Source organism: Microcaecilia unicolor, chromosome 5 (genome assembly GCF_901765095.1).
Source record: "Microcaecilia unicolor chromosome 5, aMicUni1.1, whole genome shotgun sequence".
Lineage (NCBI taxonomy): Eukaryota > Metazoa > Chordata > Amphibia > Gymnophiona > Siphonopidae > Microcaecilia > Microcaecilia unicolor.
This window is the reverse complement of record NC_044035.1, coordinates 237806335-237830917: the sequence shown is the minus strand read 5'-3', so window position 1 is coordinate 237830917 and position 24583 is coordinate 237806335. Positions and strand designations below refer to the sequence as shown.

Genomic DNA, 24583 nt, shown 5'->3' with positions numbered 1-24583 from the left:
AGTCACACAATCTATGTCAAGGTAGAATTGGTGTGTAGTGCCTGAGCTCTTTCATTATAACTTGGGGACCATGGGTCAATTTTAGCAGACAATGGAAAGGTGCTGGTACTCAGTACCTCCAAAAAAGCCTTGCCCATATGTGAATATAAGGTCTGCTTGTCCTCGGAGAAAGTAAGCAATAAACATTAAACACAGCTTAGAAAAAGAGCCCCTCAAATCGTTAAATGGACAGATTTTCTGTATAACTGTGGGCCAGGTAACGGAGATGAGTGGAGATGGCACAATTTTCCATTTAGTGGCAATATTCAGTACTAGACATATATAAGTTATCTGCTAGTTTGCTGAACTGCATACCTAAACTAAATGAACAATCCAAGGGCTGTCACCATGCTATACAGAGATTACTCCTGCCAGAATTCTGTGCCAGAAAAAAAAAAATCAAAATTCTGTACAACAAAATTCAAAATTCTGCACAAAAATTTGCTAATACTGCAAGTTTGTTTTCATAATGTGAACAATACTACCACCCCCATCCCTGCACTCACCCATACCATCCATTATTTTTCTCCAGCCTCCCATGCACCCACACATACCTACCATTATTTTTTCCAACCCCCCCCCAAACACACACACACCCGCACATACCATCGCACACCCACATGTACCATCTACTATTTCTTCCAGACCCCATACTCACCAGTGAGCTACAATAAGAGCAGCTGCATTAGGAGTACCTCTTCGGGGCAGGAAAGAGCCCCACTTTTTCCTATCTGCTTGAGCTTCTCTGTGCCGCTACCACCACTTCTTCCAAATGACCGCCAAGACTTCCAGCAGCAGCCTCTCGAGATTATCACATGAAGTCTCAGCGGCCATTTTGAAGTGGAGCACTGACACAGACAGCAGCGGGAGGGTGCAGGAAAGAGGGGTTCTTTCCTGCTCCCCAAAGAGGTCACTAGACCACCAGGATGTGTTAAGGTAGGCCTGGGGAGGGCCCACCAAGGTGAGGGGCAGGGTCGGATGGGCTGGCCAGCTAGCCAGCACCACTAAAGAGTAACAGCTAAAAAAAACTAGACCCTGTTGATGTTCCTGCAGTGATCAACAGATTCTGTGCAGCTGCAGAAATCTGTGTTGTGCAGAATTCTGTCAGGAGTAACACATTGAGTACCACAACCGACATGGATAGCTGCGCCGACTATATTATATGTTAAGGAGCTATGCTGGTAGTTAACTAACTACAGTGACGGCACCAGCTGAAAACTGACCCTACTGATAGATAGGAAGATATGACATTTTTAAAACATTAGTCATCTGGAAATAACTGCTGAAAGTATACAATACTAAAATCTTAGAACTGTACTGTCTAGTGGAAGAAAATAAGTTATCTTGTCTGAGGCTGTAATCCTAGCTTCCAAGTGGTGGGCATTTAGCTATTGCTAATCCCCTCAGAGACCATCAGAATCATTGTAGTTGGTGGCTTCCTGAAAGGCTGCATTCAGGATTACAATACTGACAAGGAGGGCTACAGTATCACAAAGGAAAACATTTTGTAAAAATGTATTTCCCCACTAGAGGGCAAAGAGTGACTACATAATCTTGGGAGCATTTCAACTTTGAATTTTTCAGTAGATAAAGATAAAATTCCACCTTTTTAACAGTGCTAGCAGTTCAAAAAGAGGGTATACTACAAATTTTTTGAAATCTCCACTTGGAAACAAATCCTAAATGATCTGTGCACTTGCTGGAATGCAATATCCAAGTGCTCACATTAGTGTAGAATTTCAAACATGTTCACAAGCTGGAGAGAAAAAAAGAGAGAGAGAAACAACTAACCTTGTATTTCAGCTTGATCAGGGTAAGATAAAATCTGAGACTCTTCTTTTCACAAGAAATGCCAAGCAGTATTCTCAAAGCAACTGTCAAGGGCCTCATTCTGAGTCACATTCTACCTCTATTACGTCAATGTAAAACTAGGCAGGTATTAAACATGGTGGGCCTCAAAGCCCATCTGCAGGTACAGCCTGCTTCAGGCTTGGGATCCTTTGCATCATCAGGGTCCAGGACAACCACTATGGTTGTGCCTGCTTAATGCTGGCCCTGAACATGAAGTGGATCACAACATGCATCAACTGAGGTAAAACAGGTCAATCCCAACTACACTGGCAGATGAGGTATAGGGATAAATATTCAGCCAGCGGTGGTGAAAGTTTTACTGACCACCGCCGGCATTATGCCTGGATATTCAATGTTGGACTATGTCCAGGCTTCAGCACTGAATATCCAGTTTATGTGGCACCCGAATTATAGTTATGTAATGCAAGGTTCCACATTAGGAGTCACCAACTGGGAAAGGGATCTAGGCATCATCATTGATGATACATTGAAACCCTCTGTTCAGGCTAAGAAAGCAAATAGAATGTTAGGTATTATTAAGAAAGGAATGGAAAACAAAAATGAGGACATTATCATGCCTTTGTATCGCTCCATGGTGCGACTGCACCTTGAATACTGTGTTCAATTCTGGTCACCGCATCTCAAAAAAGATATAGTGGAATTAGAAAAGGTACAGAGAAGGGCAATGAAAATGATAAAGGGGATGGGACGACTTCCTTATGAGGAAAGGCTAAAGCGGATAGGGCTCTGCAGCATGGAGAAAAGATGGCTGAGGGGAGATATGATAGAGATCTATAAAATAATGAGTGGAATAGGTAGACGTGAATCATTTGTTTACTCTTTCCAAAAATACTAAGGAATGGATCCTCAGAAGCTTAGTGGAGATTGGGTGGCAGCACTGGTGGTTGGGAGGCGGGGCAAGTACTGGGCAGACTTCTTTGGTCTGTGCCCTGAAAATGGTAGATGCAATTAAATTCTGGAATTAATTTCCAGAGAATGTAGTAAAAGCAGTTAGCTTAGCAGGGTTTAAAAAAGGTTTGGATGGCTTCCTCAAGGAAAAGTCCATAAACCATTATTAAACTGGACTTGGGGAAAATCCACTGCTTATTTCTAAAATAAGCAGCATAAAATGTGTTGTACTGTTTTGGGATCTTGCCAGGTACTTGTGACCTGGATTGGCCACTGTTGGAAACAGGATGCTAGGCTTGATGGACCTTCAGTCTGTCCCAGAATGGCAATACTTATGTACTTATAGCCAATTAAGTCAATATTCAAAACTTAACTGGCCACGGATTGCCGTATAAAGATAGGATTGTGTTTTATCCAGTCCCATTTATGCAGTTACTCTGGCCGGTTAAGTGCTGAATATTGGCACTTAACCGGCAAAGTGCTGACTGCCCCCCCCCCCCCCCCAGGAACCTTCCCAAAATAGCTGGCTTTCACTTAGGCGCTAACCACTAATTTTTAGCAGTGATAACCTGTTAAGTGCTGCTAAAAATTACTGGATAGCGGCAAACGAGCAATTTAACCTGTCAGCAGCCGTTTCTAGCCAGTTAAATCATTTTGAATATTAACCAGATAATGTCTACCATTTTCAATTACATTTTCAAATAGCTTCCACCTACCAGGTCCTGACACCCCATGGACATATCCAAACTTGCTCTCTCTCTCTTCATCACGGATTTTGGATAACTTGGAGAAATCCATCTTATCTGTCCAAAAATAAAATAAGTTTATATTTAGCTCATGCAGGAAAAGTGAAGACACAGATTTACCACAGTATGAGAAGCCTCAACAATTCCTTGTTATGTTATGCAGAGTATATTATTTACAGAACAACCAGGCACAAGGGAATACCACAATACAATTCAGAGAGAAACAAAAGATTAGCAGAGACAGTCAAATAAGAAATCTCATCCAGAACTAATCCAGACTACTTTCTGGAACACATGCACACACATATACATCCATGGTCTGCAAAAGTATAATTCAAAACACATCACAGATTCTTCATGCCCCCGTCCAAATCATATGTTAACAGGAAAACAAACAGAAAAGTTACGGGGGGGGGGGGGGGGGGGGGGGTGCAAACACATGCCGACAAGGTACAAACAGGACTAAAAATAATAGGCCATAGAGACCAAAAAGGGTGATGGAGTGGCAAAAGGAAAAAGAAAATCAGGTTTGCAAATGGCAGGTGATTCATACTGGCAATTTACATAGAGGAAGCACTAATCAGTGCATATTTATAATGGAATTTGTTTAATGTTTTACAATAACTAGAGGAAAAAGGGATGAAAATGTGTTTTTGAATAAGTAGCATATCAATCTTCTAAAGTCTTAAATATCAACAAAAAAACAGTAAACAAAAAACAAATACTTAAGAACAAGACTGTCATATAAGTTCCATTTATTGTATCAGCTACCCTAGAAAGCAGGTGCCCACACTTATCCCTGTTCCCAATTTCATGTGCATCTGCATGTATTTTATATTATACATACCTAAGTGCTAACTCCACCAAAACTCCACATCCTCTCCCCAAGAAAACTTGTGCTTATTCCTGGTTAAAGATGTATTACTAATACAGCACTGATCAATATCTTTTCCATTTCTCTCAATTCATAGTATAGCAGATAAGTCTTCACATATCAACCTAGAGTAGACATCAATGATAACTCATTTCTCATAGGAATCACATCCTGTGACTTACCAGTTTGCCATCAGTCTTACTCAACGTTTATTCAAATCTATTTTATTATTCTTTTTTGTATTTATATGAATTCTATTTTTTATCATTTACACCAAACTTTAAGTAGAGGAGTGTGGTAGCCGTGTTAGTCCACTCTTAAGGTTATCAATAGAAATCAAACAAAATAAAACATGGAAAAGAAAATAAGATGATACCTTTTTTATTGGACATAACTTAATACATTTCTTGATTAGCTTTCGAAGGTTGCCCTTCTTCGTCAGATCGGAAATAAGCAAATGTGCTAGCTGACAGTCTGAAAGCGAATGCTACATACCTGTAGAAGGTATTCTCCGAGGACAGCAGGCTGATTGTTCTCACTGATGGGTGACGTCCACGGCAGCCCCCTCCAACCGGAAACTTCACTAGCAAAGGCCTTTGCTAGTCCTCGCGCGCCCATGCGCACCGCGTATGCGCGGCCGTCTTCCCGCCCGAACCGGCTCGTGTTCGTCAGTCCCGTATGTAGCAAGACAAAGACAAGGGAAGACACAACTCCAAAGGGGAGGCGGGCGGGTTTGTGAGAACAATCAGCCTGCTGTCCTCGGAGAATACCTTCTACAGGTATGTAGCATTCGCTTTCTCCGAGGACAAGCAGGCTGCTTGTTCTCACTGATGGGGTATCCCTAGCCCCTAGGCTCACTCAAAACAACAAACATGGTCAATTGGGTCTCGCAACGGCGAGGACATAACTGAGATTGACCTAAGAACTTATCCAACTAACTGAGAGTGTAGCCTGGAACAGAATAAACATGGGCCTAGGGGGGTGGAGTTGGATTCTAAACCCCGAACAGATTCTGAAGCACTGACTGCCCGAACCGACTGTCGCGTCGGGTATCCCGCTGCAAGCAGTAATAAGATGTGAATGTGTGGACAGATGACCACGTCGCAGCTTTGCAAATCTCTTCAATAGTGGCTGACTTCAAGTGGGCCACTGACGCTGCCATGGCTCTAACATTGTGAGCCGTGACATGACCCTCAAGAGCCAGCCCAGCCTGAACGTAAGTGAAGGAAATGCAATCTGCTAGCCAATTGGCTATGGTGCGTTTCCCCACAGCCACTCCCCTCCTGTTGGGATCAAAAGAAACAAACATTTGGGCGGACTGTCTGTTGGGCTGTGTCCGCTCCAGATAGAAGGCCAATGCTCTTTTGCAGTCCAATGTGTGCAGCTGACGTTCAGCAGGGCAGGAATGAGGACGGGGAAAGAATGTTGGCAAGACAATTGACTGGTTCAGATGGAACTCCGACACCACCTTTGGCAAGAACCTAGGGTGAGTGCGGAGGACTACTCTGTTATGATGAAATTTGGTGTAAGGGGCCTGGGCTACCAGGGCATGAAGCTCACTGACTCTACGAGCTGAAGTAATTGCCACCAAGAAAATGACCTTCCAGGTCAAGTACTTCAGATGGCAGGAATTCAGTGGCTCAAAAGGAGGTTTCATCAGCTGGGTGAGAACGACATTGAGATCCCATGACACTGTAGGAGGTTTGACGGGGGGCTTTGACAAAAGCAAACCTCTCATGAAGCGAACAACTAAAGGCTGTCCTGAGATCGGCTTACCTTCCACATGGTAATGGTATGCACTGATTGCGCTAAGGTGAACCCTTACAGAGTTGGTCTTGAGACCAGACTCAGACAAGTGCAGAAGGTATTCAAGCAGGGTCTGTGTAGGACAGGAGCGAGGATCTAAGGCCTTGCTGTCACACCAGATGGCAAACCTCCTCCATAAAAAGAAGTAACTCCTCTTAGTGGAATCTTTTCTGGAAGCAAGCAAGACACGGGAGACACCCTCTGACAGACCCAAAGAGGCAAAGTCTACGCTCTCAACATCCAGGCCGTGAGAACCAGAGACTGGAGGTTGGGATGCAGAAGCGCCCCTTCGTCCTGTGTGATGAGGGTCGGAAAACACTCCAATCTCCACGGTTCTTCGGAGGACAACTCCAGAAGAAGAGGGAACCAGATTTGACGCGGCCAAAAAGGAGCAATCAGAATCATGGTGCTTCGGTCTTGCTTGAGTTTCAATAAAGTCTTCCCCACCAGAGGTATGGGAGGATAAGCATACAGCAGGCCTTCCCCCAATCCAGGAGGAAGGCATCCGAAGCCAGTCTGCCGTGGGCCTGAAGTCTGGAACAGAACTGAGGGACCTTGTGGTTGGCTCGAGATGCAAAGAGATCTACCAAGGGGGTGCCCCACACCTGGAAGATCCGGCGCACTACTCTGGAGTTGAGCGACCACTCGTGAGGTTGCATAATCCTGCTCAACCTGTCGGCCAGACTGTTGTTTACGCCTGCCAGATATGTGGCTTGGAGCAACATTCCGTAACGGCGAGCCCACAGCCACATGCTGACGGCTTCCTGACAGAGGGGGCGAGATCGGGTGCCCCCCTGCTTGTTGATGTAATACATAGCAACCTGGTTGTCTGTCTGAATTTGGATAATTTGGTGGGACAGCCGATCTCTGAAAGCCTTCAGAGCGTTCCAGACCGCTCGTAACTCCAGGAGATTGATCTGCAGATCGCGTTCCTGGAGGGACCAGCTTCCCTAGGTGTGAAGCCCATCGACATGAGCTCCCCACCCCAGAAGATACGCATCCGTAGTCAGCACTTTTTGTGGCTGAGGAATTTGGAAAGGGCGTCCCAGAGTCAAATTGGACCAAATCGTCCACCAATGCAGGGATTTGAGAAAACTCGTGGACAGGTGGATCACGTCCTCTAGATCCCCAGCAGCCTGAAACCACTGGGAAGCTAGGGTCCATTGAGCAGATCGCATGTGAAGACGGGCCATGGGAGTCACATGAACTGTGGAGGCCATGTGGCCAAGCAATCTCAACATCTGCTGAGCTGTGATCTGCTGGGACGCTCGTACCCGGGAGACGAGGGACAACAGATTGTTGGCCCTGGTCTCCGGAAGATAGGCACGAGCCGTCCGAGAATCCAGCAGAGCTCCTATGAATTCAAGTCTCTGTACTGGGAGAAGATGGGACATTGGATAATTTATCACAAACCCCAGTAGCTCCAGGAGTCGAATAATCATCTGCATGGACTGTAGAGCTCCTGCCTCGGATGTGTTCTTCACCAGCCAATCATCGAGATAAGGGAACACGTGCACTCCCAGCCTGCGAAGCGCTGCTGCTACTACAGCCAGGCACTTCATGAACACCCTGGGCGCAGAGGCGAGCCCAAAGGGTAGCACACAGTACTGAAAGTGACGTGTGCACAGCTGAAATCGCAGATACTGCCTGTGAGCTGGCAATATCGGGATGTGTGTGTAGGCGTCCTTCAAGTCCAGAGAGCATAGCCAATCGTTTTCCTGAATCATGGGAAGAAGGGTGCCCAGGGAAAGCATCCTGAACTTTTCCTTGACCAGATGTTTGTTCAGGGCCCTTAGGTCTAGGATGGGACGCATCCCCCCTGTTTTCTTTTCCACAAGGAAGTACCTGGAATAGAATCCTAGCCCTTCTTGCCCGGATGGCACGGGCTCGACCGCATTGGCGCTGAGAAGGGCGGAGAGTTCCTCTGCAAGTACCTGCTTGTGCTGGAAGCTGTAAGACTGAGCTCCCGGTGGGCAATTTGGAGGCTTCGAGGCCAAATTGAGGGTGTATCCTTGCCGGACTATTTGAAGAACCCAACGGTCGGAGGTTATAAGAGGCCACCTTTGGTGAAAAACTTTCAACCTCCCCCCGACCGGTAGATCGCCCGGCACGGACACTTTGATGTCGGCTATGCTCTGCTGGAGCCAGTCAAAAGCTCGTCCCCTGCTTTTGCTGGGGAGCCGTGGGGCCTTGCTGAGGCGCACGTTGCTGACGAGAGCGAGCGCGCTGGGGCTTAGCCTGGGCCGCAGGTTGGCGAGGGGGAGGATTGTACCTACGCTTACCAGAAGAGTAGGGAACAGCCCTCCTTCCCCCATAAAAACGTCTACCTGACGAGGTAGATGCTGAAGGCTGCCGGCGGGAGAATTTGTCGAAAGCGTTATCCCGCTGGTGGAGCTGTTCTACCACCTGTTCGACTTTTTCTCCAAAAATGTAGTCCGCTCGGCAAGGGGAGTCCGCAATCCGCTGCTGGATCCTATTCTCCAGGTCGGAGGCACGCAGCCATGAGAGTCTGCGCATCACCACACCTTGAGCAGCGGCCCTGGACGCAACATCAAAGGTATCATATACCCCTCTGGCCAGGAATTTTCTGCACGCCTTCAGCTGCCTGACCACCTCCTGAAACAGCTTGGCTTGCTCAGAAGGAAGCTTGTCCACCAAGTCCGCCAACTGTCGCACATTGTTCCGCATATGGATGCTCGTGTAGAGCTGGTAGGACTGAATCTTGGCCACGAGCATAGAGGAATGATAGGCCTTCCTCCCAAAGGAGTCTAAGGTTCTGGAGTCTCTGCCCGGAAATGCCGAAGCATGCTCTCTAGAACTCTTAGCCTTCTTTAGGGCCAGATCCACCACACCAGAGTCGTGAGGCAACTGAGTGCGCATCAACTCTGGGTCCCCATGGATCCGATACTGGGATTCGATCTTCTTGGGAATGTGGGGATTAGATAGTGGCTTGGTCCAGTTCGCCAGCAATGTCTTTTTTAGGACATGATGCATGGGTACTGTGGATGCTTCCTTAGGTGGAGAAGGATAGTCCAAGAGCTCAAATATTTCAGCCCTGGGCTCGTCCTCCACAACCACCGGGAAGGGGATGGCCGTAGACATCTCCCGGACAAAGGCCGCGAAAGACAGACTCTCGGGAGGAGAAAGCTGCCTTTCAGGGGAGGGAGTGGGATCAGAAGGAAGGCCATCAGACTCCTCGTCAGAGAAATATCTGATGTCCTCCTCTTCCTCCCACGAGGCCTCACCATCGGTATCAGACACAAGTTCACGAACCTGCGTCTGAAGCTGTGCCCGACTCGACTCCGTGGAAACACGGCCACGGTAGGAGCGTCGAGAGGTGGACTCTCTCGCCAGCATCGGCAAAGCTCCCTCCGCCGACGTCGTCGGGGAGTCTGCCTGGGAGGCGGCCGTAGCTGGTACCGCAAGCGGTACCGATACTGGAGACCTCACCTCGGGCATGGGGCCAGCCGGCGCCTCACTCGACGGTACTGGTGGCGCAAGCACCCCCAGTACCGGAGGGGAAGGGCACAACAGCTCTCCCAGAATCTCTGGAAGAACAGCCCGGAGACTCTCGTGCAGAGCGGCTGTGGAGAAAGACTGAGAAGCCGATGCAGGCGTCGATGTCAGAGTCTGTTCCGGGCGTGGAGGCGGTTCCGGGCTGTCCAAGGGAGAGCGCATCGACACCTCCTGAACAGAGGGTGAGCGGTCCTCCCGGTGCCGATGCCTACTGGGTGCTGACTGCCTCGGCGACCCAGAGCCCGAGACGGGAAGGAGACCGGTGTCGATGCTTCTTTGACTTCTTCAAGCGAAGCATGTCACCGGAGCTTCCCGGTACTGACGAGGAGGACGTAGAATCCAACCGTCGCTTCCTCGGTGCCGAAGCCGAAGAAGGTCGATCTCGGGAGGGGGGGGGGGGCTGTACCGCAGGAGCCCTCAGGGCAGGGGGAGACCCACCCGAAGGCTCACCGCCATCAGCAGGGGAATGGACAGCCCTCACCTGCACTCCAGACGAAGCACCACCGTCCGACGACATCAGCAATAGCGGAGGTCCCGGTACCACCGACGTCGACGCAGCCTTTCGATACCTCGGTACCGACGATGCAGGAGGTAGAGGCCTCGATGCAGTCGATGCCAATGACTTCGATGCTGTCGACGTCGATGCACTCAATGCCCGTGCTGTTGTCGTCAAAGAGCCTGAGAACAACGCGTTCCACTGGGCCAATCTCGCTACCTGAGTCCTCTTTTTCAAAAGGGCACAAAGACTGCAGGCCTGCGGGCGGTGCCCAGCCCTCAGACACTGAAGACACGAAGCGTGCCTATCAGTGAGCGAGATTACCCGGGCGCACTGGGTGCACTTCTTGAAGCCGCTGGAAGACTTCGATGACATGGGCGGAAAAATCACGCCGGTGAAATCAAAATTCGCGATGATGACGAAAGGCACCAAAAATAAGGGAGAGAAAACCCGTACCGAGGCCAAAAAGGCCGGTCCCGAAAGCGAAAGGAAACTTACGCGGGGAAAAAACTGGAAACACGGAAAAAGGGTAAAGACCGGAAAGGTCTTTTTTTTTTTTTTAGCGAAAATCGCGAAGACGTGCGAGGTCAACTTGAGGGGCACGAAACGGCGGCAAAACACGACCGTCCCGAGTGCGGACAAAAGAAGACTGATGAACACGAGCCTGTTCGGGCGGGAAGACGGCCGTGCATGCGCGGTGCGCATCGGCGCGCGAGGACTAGCAAAGGCCTTTGCTAGTGAAGTTTCCGGTTGGAGGGGGCTGCCGTGGACGTCACCCATCAGTGAGAACAAGCAGCCTGCTTGTCCTCGGTGAAACAATTTTATTCTGCCTTCAATACATACCATCCTACAATCAGATTCAAAATTGACTACTCCCCAGAAAAAGTCAATTTTTTGGACACCACGGTCTCAATCAGTGACGGCTGTATACAAACATCTATATACAAGAAACCCACAGACAAATGCAGCTACCTCCACAACTCCAGCTTCCATCCTTCACATACAAAAAGATCCATCATTTACAGCCAAGCCACAAGATACCACCGTATCTGCTCTGACCCAGGGGACAGAGACAGACACCTTAAAAGCCTGACTGCATCCTTCAAACAGAAAGGCTACAACCCCAAAATAATCTCCAAGAATATTGCCTCCTCCCTCAAAACACCCAGGAAGAATCTGCTACAGTAGAAGGAGAAAAAATCCACAGACAGAATCCCCCTTGTAGTGACATACAATCCAGAGCTGGAAAAACTGAGGAAAATCATAAGAGATCTACAACCTATACTCCAGGAGGATGAATTACTGAAAGAGATATTCCCATCCCCACCAGTACTGGCCTTCCGACAGCCACCCAACTTAAAACACAAGCTAATCAGGAGTAAACTTCCATCACAGACTGAAAAGGAACAGAAGGGCACACTTCCCTGTAATTTATCCAGTTTCAAACTATGCCAAAATATTTCACAGGACCCCACAGTCATCCACAAAGGAAAGATATTCAACATAAAGGAATCTTTCACTTGCTCATCTTCCAATGTGGTATATATCATTCAGTGTAAAAAATGTAACGACGGATGCTATACTGGAGAAACAGGCCAGATGCTTAAGACAAGTTTCAATTTACATAGACATCACATGAACAATACTGGTGCCAGCAGGGCTCCCACCCCTGTTGGTCAGCATTTTACAGGACCAGGACACTGTACCAGTGACTTCACAGTGAGAATACTGAAAGGTAACTTTAAAACCATACAAGAACATAAGACCTTTGAAGTCAGAATGATTGAATATTTTAACACCCAACAGAAAGGACTTAACAAGGATCTGGGGTTCCTAGCCCATTATAAACCATAAAGCTGTATTTCTCTGTTGATCACCCCACCCCTCACCTATCCACACCCATCCTGTTAGAATATCAATGATATGCTTTGATGTCCCCATGCATACCTCCTACCCACCCCCATCCTCCCACCCTGTCAGACTGTCATAGTAATGCTTGAATGTTTTTACTTATATACACTGTCAGCTAGCACATTTGTTTATTTCCGATCTGACGAAGAAGGGCAACCTTCGAAAGCTAATCAAGAAATGTATTAAGTTATGTCCAATAAAAAAGGTATCATCTTATTTTCTTTTCCATGTTTTATTTTGTTTGATTTCTATTGATAACACCAAACTTAAAAAATTTAACACAGACCCACAACCAATATGAATCACGTTTCACCAGTTGGGCCACATCAGGTCTTCTGACTCAGAATTAACATTCCTCTGCATTTTTCAAGACAATTCCAAGGGGAGGTGGGAGGGTATGTGAGAATGAATGGCCTGCCGTCCTCAGACAATACCTGCTACAGTAAGTATCTTTGCTATCTCTGAGAACAAGCAGGCCAGTTAATTTTCACATGTGGGAATCCCTAGCAGATGAGATGAGCTTACCTTCCAAATGGTGATGGTAGGCATGAATTGTACTGAGGTGAACCTTTACAGACGGTCTTAAGACCAGACTCAGAGAGGTGTAGAGGGTATTCAAGCAGGGTCTGTGTAGGGTACTAAAGAGGATCTAGGGCCTTTCCCTCATATCAGATGGCAAACAACCTCCATTTGAAAGAATGCCTCTTAGTGGAACCTTTCCTGGAGGCCAGCAAGACATTGGAGACAATGTCAGGAAGATGCAAGGATGCAAATTCTCAATATCCAGGCTATGAGAGCCAGAGACTGGAATGTAGAAGAGATCCTTTGTTCTGCATTCTGAGGCTCAGAAAACAATCCAATCTCCAAGGTTTTTTGGAGGATAACTCCAGAAGAAGATGGAACCAGATCTGTCTGGGTCAATATGGGGTGATTAGGGTCATGGTTCCCTGGTCATGCCTGAGTTTCAGCAAAGCTTTCTCCATGAGAGGGATTGAAGGCTATGCATACAGAAGGCCGTTTTCCCAATGGAGGAGGAAGGCATCTGACGCTAGTCTGTAGTGTGACCTGAGCCTGGACAGTACTGAGGGACTTTATGGTTATAAGGAGTGGCAAAGAGAGAAGCTCCTCTCTCAGAAAATCTTGCACGCAATGCCAATCCATATTAACAGTAACCACTTGTGCAGTTGCATTATCCTGCTAAGTCTGTCAGCCATGCTATTGGATTTTCCTGCCAGGCATGTGGCTCTGAGAACTATCCCCTTCTGAACAGCCTCCTGACACAGAGGGTATGATACCGTACCCCCTGCTTGTTGGTGTAGTACATTGCAAACTGATTGCCTGTTTGAATAAGCACAATTTAGTTGAAGAACCAATCTCTGAAAACCTTTACAGCATTCAAGATTGCCCAGAGTGCCAGAAGTTTAATGTGAAGACCTGAGCTAACCAAGCACCTTGAGTGTGAAGCCCATCCAAGTGAGCCTCCCCCCACTACACACACACCCCTGGCGGGATGCATCTGTCGTCAGCAGCTTCTAGGGCTGAGGAATTTGGAATGAAAGTCCAATGGTCAAATTGGATCGAATTGTCCAGCAGAGTAGGGAGTGAACCAAACCTGGGGTCACCAGATGACATCCGCTAGGTTCCTCAAGGCTTGAGACTACTGGGAATCTAGGGTCCACTGGGTGGCTCTCATATGAAGACTTGGCAAGCGAACGACATGCACAGTGGAGGCAATGTGGCCTGGTAACATCAACATCTGCTGAGTCATGACCTGCTGGCTGACTCAAAGCTAAGTGACAAGAGCGACTAGTGTCTGCCCTCAGTACTGGGAGAAAAGCTTGCATCTGCCGCATATCTAGCAGGGCTCCAATGAACCCCAATTAAGTACAAAAGTACACAAGTATTGCCACACTGGGACAGACCAAAGGTCCATCAAGCCCAGCATCCTGTTTCCAACAGTGGCCAATCCAGGTCACAAATACCTGGCAAGATCCCCAAAAGTTCAATACATGCTGCTTATCCCAGAAATAAGCAGTGGATTTTCCTCAAGTCATTTTAATAATGGTCTATGGACTTTTCCTTTAGAAATCTGTCCAAATCCTTTTTAAACCCCACTAAGCTAACCACCTTTACCACATTCTCTGGCAACAAAGTCCAGAGTTTAATTACACATTGAGTGAAGAAACCTTTTCTCTGATTAGTTTTAAATGTACTACTTTGTAGCTTCATTGAAAGCCCCTTGTCCTAGTATTTTTGGAAAGAGTAAACAAATGATTCACGTCTACTCGCTCTACTCCACTCATTATTTTATAGACCTCTATCATATCTCCCCTCAGATGTCTTTTCTCCAAGCTAAAGAGCCCTAGCCACTTCAGCCTTTCCTCATAGCGAAGTTGTCCAATCCCCTATATCATTTTCGTCACCCTTCTCTGTACCTTTTCTAATTCCACTATATCATTTTTGACCAGAACTGAACACAATATTTAAGGTGCGGTCGAACCATGGACCAATACAAAGGCATTATAACGTCCTCATTATTGTTTTCCATTCCTTTCATAATAATACTTAACATTCTATTTGCTTTCTTAGTTGCTGCAGTACACTGAGCAGAGGGTTTCAATGTATCATAAACGAAAATGCCTAGATCACTTTCTTGGTCAGTGACTTCTAACGTGGAACCTTGCATTACGTAGCTATAATTCAGGTTCCTCTTTCCCACATGCATCACTTTGCACTTGCTTACATTAAATGTCATCTGCCATTTAGACGCCCAGTCTCTCAGTCTCGTAAGGTCCTCTTGCAATTTTTCACAATCCTGCGATTTAACAACTTTGAATAACTTTGTGTCGTCAGCAAATTTAATTACCTCACTAGTTACTCCCATCTCTAGATCATTTATAAATATGTTAAAAAGCAGCAGTCCCAGCACAGACCCCTGGGGAACCCCACTAACTACCCTTCTCCATTGAGAATACTGACCATTTAACCCTTCTCTCTGTTTTCTATCTTTTAACCAGTTTTAAATCCACAATAGGACACTACCTCCTATCCCATGACTCTCCAATTTCCTCTGGAGTCTTTCATGAGGTACTTTGCCAAACGCCTTCTGAAAATTCAGATACACAGTATCAACTGGCTCACCTTTATCTACATGTGTTCACCCCTTCAAAGAAATGCAATAGATTGGTGAGGCAAGATTCCGTTCACTAAATCCATGTTGGCTTTGTCTCATTAATCCATGCTTTTGAATATGCTCTGTAATTTTGTTCTTTATAATAGTTTCTACCATTTTGCCCAGCACCAACGTCAGGCTCATTGGTCTATAATTTCCCGGATCTCCTCTGAAACCTTTTTTAAAAATCAGCGTTACATTGGCCACCCTCCAATCTTCCGGTACCAAGTTCGATTTTAAAGATAAATTACATATTACTAACAATAGTTCTGCAAGTTCACTTTTCAATTCTTCCCCATTACACCCTCCAGGTTTACAGAGATTTCATTCAGTTTCTCCAGCTCATCAGCTTTGAATACCATTTTTGGCACTGGTATCTCTCCCAAATCTTCCTCGGTGAAGACCAAAGCAAAGAATTCACTTCACTGGCTTCCGATCAGATACCGCATTCAATTCAAGCTTCTCCTTCTTACCTACAAATGCACTCAGTCTGCTGCCCCTCACTATCTTTCTACCCTCATCTCCCCTTACGTTCCCGCCCGTAACCTCCGTTCACAGGATAAATCCCTCCTCTCAGTATCCTTCTCCACCACCGCCAACTCCAGGCTCCGCTCATTCTGCCTCGCCTCACCCTATGCTTGGAACAACCTTCCTGAACCCTTACGCCAAGCCCCCTCCCTGCCCGTCTTCAAGTCTGTGCTTAAAGCCCACCTCTTCAATGCTGCGTTCGGCACCTAACCCTTGCCGTTCACTGAATCCAGACTGCCCCAATCAAACCGACCGTTCACTTGTCTATTAGATTGTAAGCTCTTTGAGCAGGAACTGTCTCTCTTTGTTAAATTGTACAGCGCTGCATAACCCTAGTAGCGCTCTAGTAATGTTAAGTAGTAGTAGTAATTCCCTGATTGCCTCTTTTACCCCTCGGTCATCTAGCGGTCCAACCAATTCTTTTGCTGGCTTCTTGCTTTTAATATACCTAAAAAAAATTTTACTATGTGTTTTTGCCTCCAATGCAATCTTTTTTTCAAAGTTCTTCTTTGCTTTCCTTATCAGCAATTTGCATTTGACTTGACATTCCTTATGCTGTTTCTTATTATTTTCAGTCGGATTCTTATTCCATTTTCTGAAGGATTTTCTTTTAGCTCTAATAGTTTAAAATGAACCCTCATAGCTCTAGCACCTGAACAGTTTCTCCGCATAGACTTCTGAGCATCGTCCTTCGATGTGCTCTTCACCAGCCAATCATCCAGATAGGGAAACACATGGACACCCTGTCTGCATAGCGACGTTGCGACTACCGCTAGACATTTTGTGAAAACCATGGGAGCTGATGCAAGGCCAAATGGCAGGACATGGTACTGAAAGTGATGTGTTCCCACTCAAAATCCGAGATATCTCTTGTGCCCTGGAAGTATCGGGACACGCATGTAGGCTTCCTTTAATTCCAAAGAGCATAGCCAATCTTGTTCCTGAATCATTGGGAGAAGGGTGCCCAGGGAAACCATCCTGAACCTTTCTTTGACCAGGAATTTGTTCAGGACCCTGAGGTCTAGGATATGACGTATCCCCTTTTGTTTTCTTTGACACAAGGAAGTACTTGGAATAGAATCCTTTCCCTTCTTCCCCTGGTGGAATGGGTTTGACCATATGGGCCTTTAGAAGGGCAGAGAGCTCCTCTGCGAGTACCTCTTTGTCAAAAGAGCTGAAGAAAGATGCTCTCAGGGGACAATTTGGTGGTCTCCATTGCCAATGCAGGGCGTAACTGAGATGGACTATTTGAACAACCCACCAGTCAGAGTTTACAAGGGGCCACCTTTCTTGGAAAAAACTCTGTTTCCTTCCCACCGGTAGATTGTCCGGGACAGTTATTTTGACTGCAGCTATGTTCTGCTGCAGCCTGTGACAAACTCATCCCTTGTTTTGACTGGGGAACTGGTGGGCCTTAAAACGCATGCTGTTGATGAGAACGAGCAGAGCATGCTGGGGCTGAGCTTCCTGAGGTGAGAAAAAGGAATGTACCTACACCTTTGTGAGTAGCAGGGACCTCTCTTCGATTTGCCCAAAAACCTGCTAGGAGTGCAGAAGGCACTCGCTGGGAGAGAGTGTTAATGGTATCAATGTCTGAGACCTCCTCCATCTTTTTTCCAAAAACGTTATCTCCACAGCAAGTGGTATCTGCCAACCTCTGCTAGACCACTGAATCCAAGTCAGAGACATGTAGCCATAGAGTCTGCGCATCGCTATACTTTGAGCAGAAATCCTGGATGCCACATGAAAAATATCATATGTGCCCCTGGCCAGGAACTTGCAACTAGCTGTCTGCTGTTTGGCCAGCTGGCAAAGATTCGACCTGCTGTAGTGGGAGAGAATCTGCCAAATCAGTCATACTGAACACAAGGTTCCAAAAGTAAAGGTTTGAGTAGAGCTGGTAGACTGGATTTGGGATATGAGTACTGAGGTCTGATACATCTTACGCCCAAATAAGTCCAGAGTTCTAGCTTCTCTGTCTGGGGGCAACAAAGCAAAGTCTCTGGAACTTCTGGCCTGTTTGAATGCAGATTCCATCACCAGAGAATGATGAGGTAACTATGGCTTATCAAATCCAGATGAACTCTGAATCTGATACAAGGTGTCAATCTTTTTGGGGAGGACAGGGAAAGACAGATGGGAAACCCAATTCTTCACCTGAACATCATATGAGATCTTGTGAAGCAGAACAGTCACAGCCTCTCTAGGTGGAAAGTCGTAGTCCAGGACCTCGAGTATCTTAGCCCTGACCTTGTCCTTCGTCTCCAACTGAATTGGGATGGCAGCCACCATCTCCTTCACAAAAACAGGGAAGGAAATACTCTGGTGGACAATTTCGCCTCTCCTCTGGCGGGGAGGGGTCTGATGGAATACCATAGAACCTTTCTTCCAAGAAGTACCTTGGATCATCACCAGATGCCCATGAGTGGTCCATATTGGAATCAGCAAAAAAACTCCTCATGGGAGGGCTGAGACCTTGCCTGTCTCGGGTAGGAGGAACCATGTCCCTGCCTGGAATGGTGTTGAGATGCAGGCTCCATTCTTGAGTCTGGTGAAGCTCCCTTCACCAATGTCGAGGGAGTACCTGCATGGGCAGCTGTCAATGGTGATAACAAGAGGCACCAGAGTCGGTGACCACACGACAGGCTGAGGGCCCTGCAAGGCAAATGGTAGAGGCATGGCTGGTGCAAGCACCCCTGATGTCAATGCACTCTATTGCAGAAGCCCGCCATGTGCTCTTGGAGCATGGCCTGGATCTGTACATCAAGTATTGACATCGTGAAAGGCTGGGGCGTCGGGTCACAGACAGCTTGCTGAACCGTCGGTGTCGACTTGGGTACTTGGTCCCAGCTACATGGAGACTCCATGCAGGCACCTCTTCAAAGGGAGGGGAGCACTCCTCCCGGTGCCTATGCTTCTCAAGTACACTATGCATCAAGGGGGATCGATACTTATGCTTCTTGGCCTTTGTCCGATGCCGAGTACTGGCAACCCTCGGTGCTGATGAAGATGTCGTCGAATCCTCCCATCTCCTTGGTGTTCAGTCAGATACTGACCGGTCCTGAGGGCCTTGCACAGTGATCGGCGTCGAGGCAGGTGGAGACCTACTCAAAGCAGGTATAGGTCTAATAGCCGTGTGGACCGATGTACCTGATGCTGGTGCAAGCACCGATGTCAATGTTGATGTCAACATCAACAATTGGACCTGGCTCAAAGAATATAGTTAGTAGAGTTATGGTTTGGCCCCAAACACTGGATACACAGAGATGGTCCAATTGCACTAAGCACAGCGCTTAAAGCCATGGAAACCTTCGATAACATGGAAGGGAAAACAGCCGTGGCTAAATGAAACAAATTTATGGTGATGAAAAAGGGGGTGATCACCAAAAAAGTAAGTGATAGCACCCAGCCGACATTCAGATCTAAGAAGACCTTGTCAGCCCGAGAAAAATAAAGGAAATTTAAGAGAGGGCAAAACACACTAAAAATATAAAAGAGAGGAGTAAAATAAATCCCGAAAAAGTAAAAAGGCAATGCTAGCCAAAAAAAAAGCACCAGGGAAGGCACCAAAATAGTAAGTTGAAAAAATGACGCTGATGGACCCACGAAGAACGTGTCTTCCCCTCACTATAGATGAAAAAAATACTTCTGGCCCCACACTTGCAAGTTGGGCAGGAAGTCACCTATGCATGAGCGGTGGGAGCGCTGCTGAAGCTCTTAAAGCTATAGTACGCTGGGCAGCATTTCTATACCAGGTGCCATGGATGACACTCACTGGCCTGCTTGTCCTCTGAGAAAAAAAATCTTTCTAAAATTTGTTTTTGGTCATTATTATCATGGAGCATTCTTTTGTTTTTGTGTTGTTTTACAAGTTAAACAGCTGTTCCCTATTTAACCGTTCCACCTCACTCATCATTTTATAAATTTCTATCATATCCCCTTCTCAGTCATCTTTTCTCCAAGCTGAAAAGCCCTAAACTATAAATAAGGGAAGTGTTCCATCCTCTTGATCATTTTGTCACTAGTCTCTGAACACTTTCTAGTTGAACATCTTTTTGAGATGGGGCAACCAAAGACCACCTTCACCTGGAGACCATTCCACGCCTCCACCACACTTTCTGTGAAATAATACTTCCTTAGGTTACTCCTAACTTAGGAGTCCTAAGCCTATTCCCTCTTAACTTTGTCATATACCCCCTCATTCCAGAGCTCTCCTTCATTTGAAAAAGGCTCTCCTCCTGTACATAAATGCCCTTGAGATATTTAAACGTTTCTATCATGTCTCCTCTCTCCCTCCTCTCTTCCAGCGTATACATGTTGAGGTTCATAAGCCTGTCCCTATAATTTTTGCATTCAAGACCGCTTACTAATTTCGTAGCCGCCATCTGGACCAACCCCATCCTGTTTATATCTTTCAAGGCAAACGCAGGCAGTAGAGGCCAATAGCACAATACTAGCATGCGCGTTTGCTCCCACTCGATGATCAGAGCTGGTGAGCATGTGTAACAATGTGCACGTGCTCACTGGCTCTGAACACAATGAGCATGGAAATGCATGCTAAACAAGGCATTACGTATTCCTCCCCTATGCTCAGCGGGCAGCGGGCCAAACAAGAGCGCTGCTCCCACGGCAAACCCTACACCAGCTTGCAGCAGGTGTTCGCATTTGCAGAGCATTGGGGAGGAATGGAGAGCCCCGTCCAGCATGCATCTGCATGCTAGCTGGCCTCCCCATTCCATCCCGGACAGACGACCCGATACCCTGCCCCTAAAACACCCCTGGTGGTCTAGCATCCAACTCCCCCCCGACACAGCAACCCCCAACCACCCGATAGAGGCAAACCCAACCCCCTCCCCCCAGTGGTCTAGCATCCCCCGAGCCTCCCACCCATGTACCTCACAATGACGGAGGAGGGTGTAGCACTCCCTCCTCCTTCCAGCGCCCCCTCCAAAATGGCAATGCCTTGCCCAGTGAATCCTGGGATACGCTGGGCGGGACTTCCCTACCCAGGATGTACAGGGCAGGGCACCGCCATTTTGGAGGGGGCGCTGGAAGGAGGAGGGAGTGCTACTCCATCCTCTACTATTGCGAAGTACATCAAGGGGGTGTTCCGGAGGGCACTAGACCATCGGGGGGGGGGGGGGGTCTTGATCCCTCTCTGTCCGGGGGGGGGGGGGGGTTGCCTCTGTTGGGGAGGTTGGGGGTTGCTGTCAGGGAGGGGAGTTGAGGAGCTGGAGGTCTCATGTCTGGAGTGGGACGGGGGCCTCCAGCCCTGTTTGACAGGCCCACGCTTTTTTTGACAGTCTGGACCTATCAAATAACTCCTGCGGAAGGATTATGCATTGGCAAGCATAATCCTCCCGCAGGATGATCAAAATTAATAGCGCGCATAAATTTGCATGAGATTAGTTTTGATCATGAGGGTTTTAATTCCCCACACTGTTCTGGCACTAATTCTTCAGCGCTGTTCAGAACAGAGGGGGGAATTTGATTATCGGGGCATAATAGCTTTCAGCGTTCCTGTTAATACAGTTTCCATTCTTCAGTTTATTAAGCAGATATGTGATCATATGGATAAAAGACTTCCAAACCACAAAGTGCAAGAATGGTTTGTTTTTAATAAAGAATGCTTTGCTTCTCCATCAAACACAGATAATTTTACCTTTAGACATCAACTGAATAAAGTGCATTATCGTTAACCAAAGATGAAACTTCTTTTGGAGTGAAACTCTGTTAATAATATTCAGAATTTAAAGTCTTTTATTAAGCTGCATTAGGCACTAACATGCACCTAAAGCAGCAAAAATGGCCTACCTTGGACATGCTAAAGCGTTTCATATTCGTTTTTCCATTTGATGCTCTAAGCAAATATTAACTGCTTTCCAAATGATGGGGGGGAGGGGAGTATTAAGATACAATAAAATCAGTACCTCTCAACATGTAATAACAAAAAGTTTAAAAATCAAAATGAAATGATAAACTGGAAAATAATTTCAGAATAAAGTGATTTGGACTCTGGTACAATTAGGGTTGGGGGAAATTATCAAGCTACTTTAAGCGCTTTTAGTCACATTATTTGCCTCTTAATGTATCTTAAAGGGCACTAATGCAGCTTGACTGTAGTTATATTTAAGTGGCCATGGGTTACATAGTAATGAGATGCAAATGCATATAAAGCAGGATTTTTTTTACTATGTAAATACCAGAATGTGACTCTGCCTCAATAACACAATTGTTATTTTTTCTTGCCCACAGGGCATCATGGACCACTATGAAAAGTGCTAAAGCACAGAAACAAGCTGATGGGGCAGTGCTGGCTCATATGACATTTCAATGTGAAAATCTTAATCCTTTTGGGACTCTATTTGCAATGACATACAAAATTATTACTCTCAAATCTCTTGCTATCTCAAACTCACTACCAAAATAGATATTACTATTCTGTACCTTTCATATGGACAGTGCAGATATTTATCTGCCATCATCTACTATGTTACTATGTTGTTATATTTATAAAAATCTCCTAGGTTTATCTAGCAAATATAGAAAGGTGATGGATTAAAAAAGGGTTGCTTAAAAATTTACATATAAACCTGGAGCTTCCTTGACAAAATGTATAAAGACACAATGAGATTATATTCTTATTTTTATATTAATCTGTAATAAAACCTGGATGCTTTAGTCATGTTATATTCAATATACTAATTGATTCCGATGTTTTGTATAATTTTGGTTATAATATTTTTGTGACTGAACAAAACTTCATTGAAAATTATTTGAACTAAAAAAAAATCCATTCAATTTATTTATTTGATATATTGGCATTCACATCAAGTATCAGGTGGTTTATATTCATGAATTATATAGTACAATTTGGATGTGTATGAACAGTAGAATAAGACATTAAGATTTAGAAATAGTCTCAAAAAAATGTAGGCTTTTAGGTTGGATTTGAATAAGGACAGACAAGGAGCATGATGCACCAACCCAGGAAATCTATTCTAGACAGACAAAACAAGGTGGAAAGAACAAGATTCTGGAACTGGCAGAGAAAAAAGGGCATTCCTCAGCACTGAATATCTGATTTACCCAATCTTCTAAGGAGAGTGTCCAAGGAATGGAACAGTACTAACCCAAAGCCACCCTCTGCTCTTTGTTATGAAGAAAGAAGTGAAACCATGCAAACTAGAAATTAGGTATGACATGTTCGACTGCTAAAATTTGGTCTCTGGTGATTCTAAATATTTAGAATCTTGTCGTTCTCTGTAATTTGCTGTCAGACTATACTACTTTGTTACGCAAACTTTTCTCTAGTTAAGTTTTCTTGAGGCGTCAAATTCTTGTATTTTTAAGCTTTTTTGTATTTCCATTACATTGTTCTTGCTATTTCTGTTATTTGTGAATTTTAAAATTTGCAAGAAAATTCATGGACTCAAAAAAAAACCAAAAAAAAAAACCATGCAAACCATACCCATAGTCCCAACTATTTTGATTTAACAGAAAAGAGTAATTAATTATATCATAGTCTGTTGACATATCAAGTAAGATAAGGCCAGCAGCACCTCTCTCATCAAGTTCACAATGAAAACTATCTGACTGGGTAACCAAGACCATCTTGATAGTCTTTAAGGCAGAACCCAGATTGGAGGTCATTAAGAAAATTAAGGGGGAGGGAGCTATCAACATAGGCTACTGTTAAGATGGGTTATTTTGCTGTTAACCCAGGTTATTAGTAACTAGGTCTCATTGCATAAAATGGGATTTGTGCGAAAATATCATGACTTAGTGGTAAAACAACCCATCTTAACAGTATCCCACATTGATTACTGATTTATTGAATGATATTAAAGAGGAAGGGTAGTTTAATTGATCATTTTTCCCAGATGAGAAATTGCAGAAATGAGCTCAAAATTCTCCTTAAGGCTGGTATCCAAGGTCAGCTTTCCAAAGCAGGATTTGAATAAACCTGGACTCGGAGACCTAACTATCCACGATAGACAGGGACCAAGATTCCAGGTAGTAGTTCTCAACTTCCTTAGAAGAGCTGTCACCTGGTCCAAATCTAGGATAGTAAATGATTCTCAACATTAAATTAGATTGCTAAGCTGAGAATTAGAAATCTAGAAATCTATTTTCCCAGACCTGCTGTGTCTCTTCACATGGAGGGGTTTTCCTGGTTTTATGCTTACTGCTTCTCTTAAGGCAGCGGGGGTACTAGCAGCTGCTAAAGGCTAGCTCCCTAGCACTCTTTCTGCTCTTCACTTCCGCTTTCCTTTGTGTCCCTACTTCTGCCACTTCATGGTAACAACCGTGGCAGAGGGTGTTCCCTATAGCGCTCCTCTGCCTTGTTACTGCCTCCCACCAATGACATTTCTTTAGGGTGGCAGTAGTGTTTGCTTGTTCTGCTGTCTGCCGTCTGCTCCTGCCAACATGTTCTCACTGGCAATTAAAATCAACTTGCCTGAAGAAATTTGGCAAATGAATTTTTTTAATCAGGATTTTACAAAGTAAAAGATACACAGATAAGATAAATATGCAATGATGTGGTGTTACCTTAATTAAATGAAGTTGTTTGTTGCTTATTTGGTTGTCTTAGGCTACAACAAAGACTACAATCCCAGGAAGAAGGCTTCAGTTTCAGCTGCAAGTAGAAAACAAATGGTTTTTTTTTTTTGTGAAACAGACAGCAATCCTTCAGTTTTCAAATACACATAAGAACAAACAAGTTTAAGTAT

At 45.6% G+C, this 24583-nt stretch overlaps 1 protein-coding gene across 2 annotated transcripts in view; it reads right to left on the bottom strand.

The window, feature by feature from the left end:
* ATP6V1A (ATPase H+ transporting V1 subunit A) overlaps nucleotides 1-24583 on the bottom strand; it is a 233077-nt gene that overhangs the window by 161265 nt on the left and 47229 nt on the right. For both annotated transcript variants that reach the window (XM_030203914.1, XM_030203915.1), the window contains exons 2-3: nucleotides 24402-24489; nucleotides 3516-3602 (exon numbers count right to left, since the gene is read on the bottom strand). In XM_030203914.1, the coding sequence (XP_030059774.1) occupies nucleotides 3516-3597 (82 nt within the window). In that variant the 5' untranslated portion in view covers nucleotides 3598-3602; nucleotides 24402-24489. The remainder of the gene's footprint in view (nucleotides 1-3515; nucleotides 3603-24401; nucleotides 24490-24583) is intronic.